At 48.9% G+C, this 11,498-nt stretch overlaps 1 protein-coding gene and 1 pseudogene across 1 annotated transcript; one reads left to right on the top strand and one right to left on the bottom strand.

The window, feature by feature from the left end:
* Positions 1 to 126: 126 nt before the first annotated feature.
* LOC136511954 (transcription factor TGAL1-like) lies at positions 127 to 2,196 on the bottom strand. The gene is made up of 8 exons (XM_066505967.1): positions 2,114 to 2,196; positions 1,755 to 1,829; positions 1,607 to 1,666; positions 1,438 to 1,515; positions 1,288 to 1,339; positions 936 to 1,207; positions 603 to 851; positions 127 to 464 (listed from the first exon to the last, which is right to left on the bottom strand). The coding sequence occupies exons 1-8, from the start codon at positions 2,177 to 2,179 to the stop codon at positions 318 to 320; spliced, it is 999 nt and encodes a 332-aa protein (XP_066362064.1). The 5' UTR covers positions 2,180 to 2,196; the 3' UTR covers positions 127 to 317.
* Positions 2,197 to 3,659: 1,463 nt separating this feature from the next.
* LOC136511950 (calcium-dependent protein kinase 14-like) lies at positions 3,660 to 6,079 on the top strand (annotated as a pseudogene).
* Positions 6,080 to 11,498: the final 5,419 nt, after the last annotated feature.

Raw genomic sequence — 11,498 nt, 5'->3', positions numbered from 1 at the left:
AATGAAATCCATTTCCAAAAAAAAGAAAGAAAGAAAGAAAGAAAGAAAAGAAAAGAAGAGCCTCGACACGACCCGATGTCTGATGATATCACTTAAGCCCCCAATCCATGTGTATTCAGGCACAGAGCAACCACAACTGTGCCCACCAAGACATCACCAAAGCATGGAACTCCTTCATTAGACCCATTTTGATACAAACCACTGTCCACAAAGATCCCATTTTACACGACGGCAATTCCTGTTCACAAACACAAATTTATTGACCCCACCCACCCCCAACCACCACCGGCGATAAACAATCGGTGAGCCAACTGGATTCATTCCCGTGGTCGTGCAATCCAGAGAGAACTCAGAGCGCGTAGCCGGGAAAGATAGTCACTGATTGCAAGCAGTGCTCGTGCAGATTGGCGGGTGGTCAGTATGCGCTGCATCTCTTCAAGAGTCTGCCTTCGCAGATCGTCAGCCTGCAAATACAAGATCTTTTAAAAAGCAGAAAAAAAGAGCGTTGGTTCTGCAAATTTACCAATTACAAGACATCAATCAACGAGAAACAGCATATAACCAAGGGGCAAGTTCCATGGTCTGCTGAATGTGTTGTGTACCTCCTGTAGGAAGCTTTCTAGAGTGCCAAGCTTCCCAACTGCCGCTGCCATTTGCCCCGAGCAATCTGCAGCGTTACCAGAAGAACCAGCAGGATACAGGGATCCTGACGCAAGGGTTTCTGAGACCGACTGTTGCAGTGCTCTCATCCCCTGCGAAAGGTCCTCTTCAGCTTGTTGCGAGGACTGTTGCAGGCTGTATATACTTGCAAGCTGCTGTTCAGTAAGGGGTTCCAGATGACTTGCAAGCAACTGCGTAAAAGGAAACCGGAAAAATCTTTCAGCTTTGACAGAAGTACACTGATGCAATAGGGGCAAGTGAGAGAGATCATAAACCTTTAGAAGCTCTGACGGTCGAAGTCCACCTAACCACATAAAACACCTCTCGACAGGGGTCTTCCACATTCCTGACAGCACGTGGAAAGCATCTGCCTTGGCTGCTACACCCTTAAGCCTGAAAGCTTCATGATAATGTGCCATGAAGCTATCGATAATACGCCGAAGATCATCGTCACTGGCATGTGCATTGAGTGCAGCCCTCAATTCATTTATCTGCTTATTGTAGTCATCTTGCCACCGAGCATAGTCCGTGTCAAATGCCAAAGCACCTAGGAATATGAAGTATAGCTTAATTCGAGATCTTCTACGGCGTGGCCTAAATCATTTGACACAAAAAACAGTAAATTACCATTGTCACTAGTTGAATGAGGCTGGTCTCCTGGAGTAGGAATAAAAATGCCCTGAACAAGTAGTAAAATGCTGAAAAAACAGTTTGTTCAACAGGAACTGCAGATTTTTCAAATCCAAAAATCAAAAGGTGAGTACATGACGAGCATACCTGTTGGCGAGCACGCTGGAGCTCCTGCTCCAATTGACTAAGTTTCAGCCTGCTGTTCTCAAGTTGCTCAACATATGCCTAAGGATGAAGAAATGGGTAAATATTATAATTTCAGAGCAGTCCTTATGCACAAGGAAAATTCTATCCACCATCATGTAGATGAAACTACCTTCTTTCTTAGACGGCTTTTCCTAGCAGCTTCACGGTTTTGGGCCAGACGGCGGAGTGCCTACCATTAATTAAGTCAGTAAAAAGAGAAGTCTGTGACAACAGAATGATCAGATGATCGCTTCAGTGAATGTGTAGAATTTTAATACCTTTTGACCAAGCTTATCCTTTGATTTGTTGCCAGAATCAGAAGCTGTAAGGGATACAAGCTGCCCTAGTTCCAACTGATAAGTAAACAAGCTCAGTATGTATCAAGAATACAAGTAACGTTACTTGGAAGCAAACTAATTGCTTCGGTTGACACGAGAATATCATCAGAATGGATAAACAACCATTAGTGTGTTTTTAATTTATGATCGATACATTAAAGTTTCAAAAAGACATAATTATCACAATATTTTCAAGTTCTACTCATGTCAAAGTTATGTATGTCTAGATTTCTTTTTAAATAACATCCACATTAGTAATGCACTGAGCATCTACAAAATATTTCAAAACAGAAAAGTACCATTTGATTCTTCTCGTCAGTATCGAGATCTGTTGACGTATCAGTCCCGGGGCTCACATAAGCCATCTCAGACTCTTCCCAGTTCTCAGTGTCCCGTGTTGTTCAAACTTAAGCTACCAGATTTGGTCGTGCTTCTCTTAGCTGTACTTCTGATGGAAGTTCAACCTTTGGTGCTGCAGCCTGCAGCACTTCCAAAATACAAAGCATAGAATGAAGGGAGACAAATCTGTAAATTTGAACCATATAAAAGATTATGAAGCCATTTTATCTTATAAAACTGGGAACAGTCACCGACTCAACAGATATGATCAGAATATAACAGGCACACCTTACTCTAACTAGGCAAGCTGAAGGCGATTAATTGGCTGGATTCAACAAGGACTCTGAAACAAAAGAGAACATAACGCTAACCAAGCTGCACATTCCAGCTTCAGCAAAGGAACAGATAAATAAACGAATAGGCACAGCCAAAACTGAAGCTACTTGTGTTCAGCAAAAATTGTTCAAAAACCAGATTGCATGCGCAATCCGAGAATTTAGCAGCATACCTGTGGTTTGGGGTGGTGCTGTCTTCCAAACGGACCTTGCAGACTGCTCAATGCCAGAAACCCGAGCGAGCAGGATGCTTTGGGCATATGTGCAGCGCAGCTGAAAGTTGTGACTTCTGAAGCCTCTGTACATATGGTATATATGTACATTGTAGAACAGAACATATATTCCCCAGTCCCCAGTCATATCTCTAGCTAGGCTTGCCATACGTGTCCTACGTCCAACACGCATTCAGTAACCCACCATGAATGCGATCTATCACAGAAATGTGTAGACGGCGGCAAAACTTCTTTCCCCTCCACAAGGAGCGCGTTGCAGGCTTCAGTGAACAAGTATGTCCACACTCCACACCATAGCGTAGTGGCGTAGCTGCATGTGCCTCTGAACTTTTCAGTCTATCTAGTCATTAATTGGGGGCTAAACGAAACTGAGTGGATTGGGCAGCAACCAAGCCAGAGCAGAGCTTGCTGAATCTGATGCAAACTGATGAGAATCTTGAGAAATCTATCCACAAAAGTTTGCAAAGGCTGCAGCCTGATTGAGAAAGTGTTGACGGTTGCAAAGTCCACGTCCACTTCACACGCCAAACTCAACTACTCAAGCTATCAAGATTCAAGCACCAGGCATTGGCAATGGACGGATAGACACAACGGAGCATCGCGCCACTGGCACGGTGCGCCTAGTAGCTGAACTCCAGCTGGTCGGGGGTTTTTTTTTTTTGAAAACGAACAAGGCAATGTTGTGTGCGTGATCTGGGCCACGCGCGTGACGGCAACAGCAAGCTCGGCGTGGGCACACGGAAGCTTCTGTTGTTTTTCTGTGTTGGGCAAAAAGAAGGCAACCGAAGGCAAAGCAAGCAGCCGTTACCTTCCCGCCATTCCCTCCCAGCCACCCTTTGATGGCAGCCCATCCACCCCTCCGAGAAAGGATCCCCGCGCACCCCACCGCCCACCCGGACATCTCTCCCCGGGTTTGCTGGCTGCCTGCGCGTTCCGCGTCCCCGGAGAGCGAGGCCCCCCCGTGTCGCCGTCGTCCCCCTCGCCGACGACATGGGCAACTGCTGCTGCCCGGGGTCGTCGTCCGCGGAGCCCGCGCTGCCTCCGTACTCCTATGCCTGCTCGTCGCGCCCCGTGGGCAGCGCCACGGTGCCCCCCGCCGACCTCGGTGGTCGTCGTCGGCGACCACGGCACCCACGCCAAACAAGCCCCCGGCCCCCATCGGCCCCGTGCTGGGCCGCCCGATGGAGGACGTCAAGAGCACCTACACCGTGGGCAAGGAGCTCGGGCGCGGGCAGTTCGGCGTCACGTCGCTGTGCACGCACAAGGCCACGGGGGCAGAAGTTCGCGTGCAAGACCATCAGCAAGCGGAAGCTGTCCACCAAGGAGGACATCGAGGACGTGCGGCGCGAGGTGCAGATCATGTACCACCTCTCCGGCCAACCCGGCGTCGTGGAGCTCAAGGGCGCCTACGAGGACAAGAGCAACGTGCACCTCGTCATGGAGCTCTGCGCCGGCGGGGAGCTCTTCGACAGGATCATCGCCAAGGGCCACTACACCGAGCGCGCCGCCGCCTCGCTGCTCCGCACCATCGTCGAGATCGTGCACACCTGCCACTCCATGGGCGTCATCCACCGCGACCCTCAAGCCCGAGAACTTCCTCCTCCTCAGCAAGGACGAGAACGCGCCGCTCAAGGCCACCGACTTTGGCCTCTCCGTCTTCTTCAAAGAAGGGGAGGTGTTCCGGGACAATCGTCGGCAGCGCCTACTACATCGCGCCGGAGGTGCTGAAGCGGAGCTACGGGCCCGAGGCCGACATATGGAGCGTCGGCGTCATCGTCTACATCCTGCTCCTCCGGCGTTCCGCCATTCTGGGCAGAATCGGAGCACGGCATCTTCAATGCCATCCTGAGAGGGCAGGTCGACTTCACCAGCGACCCATGGCCGCGCATCTCGCAGGGCGCCAAGGACCTTGTCAGGAAGATGCTCAATCCTGACCCTAAGCAGCGGATTTCTGCATACGACGTCCTCAGTAAGTGTCTTGCCTTGCTTATTTTTCTTGAACATCAAAAAACAGTAGTAGCATGCTACGAGTAGTAAATACTGAAATGGTGCCTGTGGTGTTCGTTCAGATCACCCGTGGATCAAAGAAGACGGCGAGGCGCCTGACACGCCGCTGGACAACGCCGTTCTCGGCCGGCTCAAGCAGTTCAGAGCTATGAACCAGTTCAAGAAGGCTGCTCTGAGGGTTATCGCGGGGTGCCTGTCAGAGGAGGAGATCAGGGGGCTCAAGGAGATGTTCAAGAGCATGGACTCCGACAACAGCGGCACGATAACCGTGGACGAGCTGCGGCGAGGGGCTGGCCAAGAAGGGCACCAAGCTCACCGAGGCCGAAGTCCAGCAGCTCATGGAAGCTGTAAGATCGAATTGAAGCAGCCTGAAAAACAAAACCCAAATGCACCGTGAAATGTATTTATTCAGTATCTCCGGACCTGAAGCTAGCGCGCGCTTTGAATCGCAGGCCGATGCCGACGGGAACGGGACGATCGACTACGAGGAGTTCATCACGGCGACGATGCACATGAACAGAATGGACCGGGACGAGCACCTCTACAACCGCGTTCCAGTACTTTCGACAAGGACAGCAGCGGGTAACAAACACTAGCTTTTTTTGGTTTCTGAATCCTGATGCGACGCTGCCGTTGCTGTGTGCAGCGCCAGCGTCGAGTGTTAAGCAACTGGCCGGCAGTCTCACGTTCATGCTGCCATCCTGCCCTGCCACACAGGTACATCACGATGGAAGAGCTGGAGCAAGCCCTGAGAGAGAAGGGGCTGCTCGACGGCCGAGACATCAAGGACATCGTAGCAGAAGTCGACGCCGACAACGTAATTAATAAGCTGCCGATCGATCCGCTGTTCCTGGTGCAATGTCGCACGGCCGGCCTAGATGACATTTTTGTTCATCAAATGTGTGTGATGCATATGCACGCATGCAGGACGGGCGGATCAACTACACCGAGTTCGCGGCGATGATGAGGAAAGGGGACCCGGAGCCATCCAACCCCAAGAAGCGGCGCGACGGTCGTCCTGTAGAGGCGCACGGCGTGCGTGACGGCGGCGTGGAGCTCAGGAACAGATCGCACGGCTGCTGGCAGGAATCTTCATGGTGGCCCGCTGCAAGGAGAGACAAACGCGTGCGTTCTATCTCTGCACAGATGTATAATGCACGACGTATGTATAGCGCGAATGCCCGCGAGCGCGATGGGAAGGGGAGGAGTGAACGAGCATTATTGTGAAAATGCTAGTCGGGTGTCGATTGTTCTTGTGCGCATCTTGTTACTCGGATGTATAATAGACTGTTCATATTGTGTACCTGCTGTTGGCCTGCCAGACGTCTCCGAGTATCGATGAATGGGGAGTCGATTTTTCGTACCATAGCTCCCCTACCGCACCGTGCGGTCGCAAAATGTGTATCCAACCTGGAATATAGAAAAAGTATAAATATACTGCTGTAGCTCCTATATGTGTTTACATACCCGGACCATAACTCTCCTAAAAAGAATATTTTTTCCTTATCATTTTAAGTTTGTAGTAATCAACAAATCAGTCATACCCGGACCATTCACCCTATTCGCTTGTCTTATAATCTGTATTTTTCAGCTTGTTTTTTCGACTGAAACCGTGTTTTCTCTCACAACAAATTAGACGAAATAGATTTCGGCTTGTTTTTTCAGCGAAGCGAACAATGTTGGTTCCTTCTCATTTTAAAGTTTGTAGTAATCCGGAAGGTGAGTCCCGGTGCCGGTACGGTGACGAGATTTGTCTTGGCTTTCATTCATCCACACGACTCAAATGACGGGCATGTACACACATATACTACTGTACATCCAACGGATCGCGGACTGAGAACTGGAGGCTGATGTAAGACCCCACTAATGGGCCTTGGGCCGGTCTGATGATGGGCTAGGCCGGCGGACTACTGTAGCTCGGGTTGTTGTCACTGCAGCAGGGAGAGTTCGCGGCCACTGTAGCCGCGAGAGTTTAGTTCCACATCGGAACCTGGAGGGGGCAAAAAAAAAACAACTTAAAAACCTAGCTCCTGGAAGCTAATGAACTCCGGTTCGAACCTTTTGCGCGAAGCGAGGACGAAAGCGCAAGTGAGTTAATTAGCAGGTGTGGTCCATTCAACGTGTAGAGTAGATCTTAGCCGTTTTCCCAGGCTATGGCGTTAGGGGACGTGTACATGTTCTTTTTGTTGATCATCTTCAAAGTTCAGAGATCGGGAGTCAAGTTTAGGGGTCTACGGTGATCACCTTAAGAGTTTAGGGATCTGGATAACACCGTATGCTAAGTTTAGGAACCCACAGATATCATTTGAAAAGTTTAGAAACCTGCATGACACCGCCGGCTAAGGGACCGATGATGAATTTTGCCCTGTAGATTGGTATGGGACGAGTACAACAGAGCCGACGCAAAAACTGTAAGCGTGGCCAAGCCAGATGCCGAATCGATCAGGGCGGACCAATGAAGAATCAACAGCATCAAGTCAGCATTTGGTATGGGCCGGCCGGCTTGAAAAGCAACCCCCCCCCCCCCCCCCCCCCCCCCCCCCCCCTCCACGAAATAACGCAACAGCGGGTTACTTGTTGATAAAAATAGTTCACGTTTGATTAAATTTTTTAAATAAATAATATTTATATTTATGGCTCTAAAATAATTTATTATAAAAATATTTTTTTATAATTAATCTAATTATATTTATTTGATATCATAAATATTGATATTTTTTAACTATAATTAATCGAACTTAAGATACTAAATTATGACACTATCCTAGAATTACATTGTTTACTAAACGAAGGGAGTATTTGTTTAAAAGAAAAATGGGCACCGAAAGTGCCAGTTTCACTTAGGCCCAGTTTAGTTGCCGAAAATTTTGGCAAAATGATACTGTAGCATTTTCGTTATTATTTGACAATTAGTGTCCAATCATAATCTAATTAAGCTTAAAAGATTCGTCTCGTGGATTTCGTCTAAACTGTGTAATTAGTTTTATTTTTTATTTATATTTAATACTTCATGCATGCATCCAAAGATTTAATGTAACGGAAAATCTTGAAAAATTTGACGTTTTGGAGGGAACTAAACAGGCCCTTAACATAATAGAAGATTCACAAGCAGGTGACACGAAGTCAACAAGAAGCCACAAGAACTATCAGGGCTTCCCCAGCGCTCCATGCTGCAGTAATGCCCCAGGCGCCACATCCGTACAGTGTAGCCGAATCACATAATGCAGTGGTTTCGTAGAAGCTACGGTAAGGGAAAACAGCTGGGAGGCGTGTTGCAAGCATGGGGCAGTAGCTAGGATGGAATATACGAGACTAGAAGCTAGGAAAAAACATACGTAGAGAGAGACAGAGAGAGCCATGGTCCTGCAAAAAGCAGGCTGCAGAGTACGGATTGCGGTGTCGACAACGGTGGCTCTATTCGCTGTTGTCTATGTGAAGATCAACTTTTCTACGGGTCTATTGATGGGTACTGCCTGCGTTAGTCGTGCCCTTAGTGTTACAACTTACAAGGCTCATATTAGTTATAGAAGGTTCATATAAGCCATGAAGGGTTCGTTGGACCACTTAAAAAGTTTAAGATCAAAAAAATATAGTTTGATAGTTGATGGACATAGATAACACCATCTCAAAAGTTAATAGACCTCTGGTACATTTTGCTCGATACTCTCTCCATTCCAAATTATACGACATTTGTGTTGAGAGTATATGTGTGTCTGTGTTTGACCACGGCATGTAACTGCTTGAGCTGGTGAGCACAGTCACCATGCTCTATGAACGTGCACGTTTTGCGCCAATTGTAGAGTGTAGACTCGGTTGCCAAGCAATCTCCTCTGATGTACACTATACATATTCATTGAGATCAATACACAACAGTGTTGGCTCTCATTATTCTTCTCTACATGGTATCAAACGCGTGGGTTTCTCCCTGAACCAACCGCTCCACCGCGCTCGCCGCGGCCGTCTTCCATCTCCACTGCATCCCCTCGCGCTCCATCTTCATGGATCGCAACCCGCTCTTCGACGTCGATGTCTCAGACATCGACTCCTCCCTCAATGACGAGTCCTACACCGGTGCCGCCGCCACTGCCGTCTCTACTCCTCCTGCAACCGTTCTCCAAACCGTGAACATCAAATTGCATGTTCCCGTCGTCCTCGAGCTCACCGAGCCCAACTACACCGAGTGGCGCACCTTCTTTGACTCCTTCATCGGGAAGTTCGGTCTCGTCGATCACCTCACCTCACCGCCGACCCCAGCCCAGCGCCGTGATCGCGAGTGGCGGATCATGGATCAGTGTGTGCTCATCTGGCTCTACAACTCTGTCGCCAAGGACCCCCTCGCCATCATCCGCGTGCCAAGGGCTACTGCTCACATCATCTAGCGCGGCATCGAGGACAAATTCCACAACAACGAGCTTCATCGCGCCGTGTACCTGGAGGCCGAATTCTGCAATCTCGTTCAGGGCGACATGGACATCGCCACGTACATCGGCCGCCTCAAGCAGCTCGCCGACGCCCTCCGTGACATCGGCCAGCCCCTGCAAGAGACTAGCCAGGTGCTCAACCTCCTCTGCGGCCTTAGCTCGAAGTATTGTCATGCTATCCCGATGATCACGGTGAAACAACCACCGCACACCTTCCTCTCCGCCCGCTCCTATCTGCTTCTTGAGGAGCACTACAACAAGGAGCACGCCAAAGTCGGTGGCTCAACACGCCCACCTTGCCACCGATGGATCCAAGTCTGCTTTGGCTACTCCGGCTGATGGCAGTTCCAACTCCGGCTCTGAAAGCTCTAGTTTGGTTTTGGATGATTGATGAAAACCCTAAGTGCTAACCTAGTTTATCAAGATGATTATGAGATAGGTAGCACTACTCCAAGTGATGAAGCAATGGCAAAGATCATGACAATGGTGATGGCATGGTGATGGTCAAATGCTTAAACTTAGAAAAGAAGAAAGAGAAAAACAAAAGGCTCAACGCAAAGGTATAAAATGTAGGAACCATTTTATTTTAGTGATCAAGACACTTAGTGAGTGTGATCATATTTAGGATAGATAGCCGTACTATTAAGAGGAGTGAAACTAGTATCGAAATGCGGTTATCAAAGTGCCACTAGATGCTCTAATTCATTGCATATGCATTTAGAATCTAGTGGAGTGCTAACACCCTTGAAAATGTTTGTGAAAATATGCTAACATATGTACACATGGTGATACACTTGGTGGTTGGCACATTTGAGCAAGGGTGAAGAAGATAGAGTCGAAAAGGAGGTAGTCGCGCTGGTTACAGAGTGACCGGACGTGCCCGGTATGATGACCGGACACGTCCGATATTCAGCGGCAGACTCAGCGACCGGACGTGTCCGGTCGCCACACCGGACACGTCCGGTATGACTCAGAAAAAACAGTGTTCTGCAGTGAAGTCGATCGGACGCTGGCAGCATCTGGTCTGGTGTAACCAGACACGTCCGGTCATCCATAGGTGCTTACTATACTCGACCGGACGCTGAGGCTTAGCATCCGGTCAGTCTCTACCAGGCACATCCGGTCGGCCCTGGTGGCTTACTGGACTCGACCGGACTTGACGGTGGAGCGTCCGGTCAATTGAGTGTCTACGTCCGGCGTGAGCGTCCGGTCATCGGCAGTATGCACGGCAACGGCTATGATGATTTGAACCAGACACGTGGCGGTCTGGGGCTACCGGACATGTCCGGTATGCTAACCGGATGCGTCCGGTATTCACAACCGGAGCGTCCGGTGCTGCGTCCGGTCAGTTGGACTGCAGCGTCCAGTCGACCCATGATTTGCCCAGTGAAGGGGTATAACGGCTTTATTTGATGGGGGCTCTATTTATAGCCCCATGGCCGGCTCAAGGGATAACCTTGCACATTTTCATTGACATAGCAACTTTGTGAGCTTAGCCAAAGTACTCCCACTCATCTCCATCATTGATCCATCATCATTGTGAGATTGGGAGAGAATCCAAATGCATTGCTTGAGTGATTGCATCTAGTGGCACTTGGTATTTGTGTTGCGCTGCGGATTTTGCTTGTTTCTCTTGGTGGTTGCCACCACCTAGACGGTTGGAGCAGCGGTGGAGGATCGGCACGAGTTGGTGATTGTTCGTGGCCATCTTCGGTGATTGTAAGGGGAGTTGTACCTTCCCCGATGGAGTGCCGAAAGGTAACTCTAGTAAATTGCTCGTGTCATTGAGTTACCTCACTTGTGGGTCGGTTCTTACGGTGTCCTATCATGTGGACGAGGTTTGTAAAACACCTCTTAGCCACCGAACCACCAAGTGTTGGTCGACACAACGGGGACGTAGCGTGTTGGCAAGCATGTGAACCTCAGGAGAAAATTGATTGTCTCTTGTCATTTGCATTCTCCCGGTGATTGGCTTGATCTTCATCTTGTGATCTTCATCAAGTTGTATTCAACCATGTGGGGGGCAAACCACCGTTCTTTGATGGCACATGCTATGGTTATTAGAAGAGAAAGATGAGGATGTATCTTGGTTCAATCAATGATCAAGTATGGGAAGTGACCGAGAATGACTATGCTATCATTGATCCCGATGATCCAACAAATCAAGATAAGATCAACAAGCAATGCAATACAATGGCTCTCAACACCATATATAATGCCATTGATTCCAAGGTGTTTGAGCAAATCAAGGATTGTGATAGAGCAAATAAGGTGTGGAAGAGATTAGAGGAAACATATGAGGGCACACCGGCGGTGAAGAGTGCCAAGTTATACATTCTCAAGGACAAG

This window comes from Miscanthus floridulus, chromosome 16 (genome assembly GCF_019320115.1).
Source record: "Miscanthus floridulus cultivar M001 chromosome 16, ASM1932011v1, whole genome shotgun sequence".
Classification (NCBI taxonomy): Eukaryota; Viridiplantae; Streptophyta; class Magnoliopsida; order Poales; family Poaceae; genus Miscanthus; species Miscanthus floridulus.
This window is presented reverse-complemented; position numbering and strand designations above follow the sequence as displayed.

Coding starts and splice junctions, on each gene's coding strand:
- LOC136511954 (XM_066505967.1), bottom strand. CDS start 2,179: ATGGCTTATGTGAGCCCCGGGACTGATACGTCAACAGATCTCGATACT. Junction 1,830..2,113: donor CTGACGAGAAGAATCAAATG/GTACTTTTCTGT, acceptor TTTACTTATCAG/TTGGAACTAGGGCAGCTTGT. Junction 1,516..1,606: donor AAAGCCGTCTAAGAAAGAAG/GTAGTTTCATCT, acceptor CTTCATCCTTAG/GCATATGTTGAGCAACTTGA.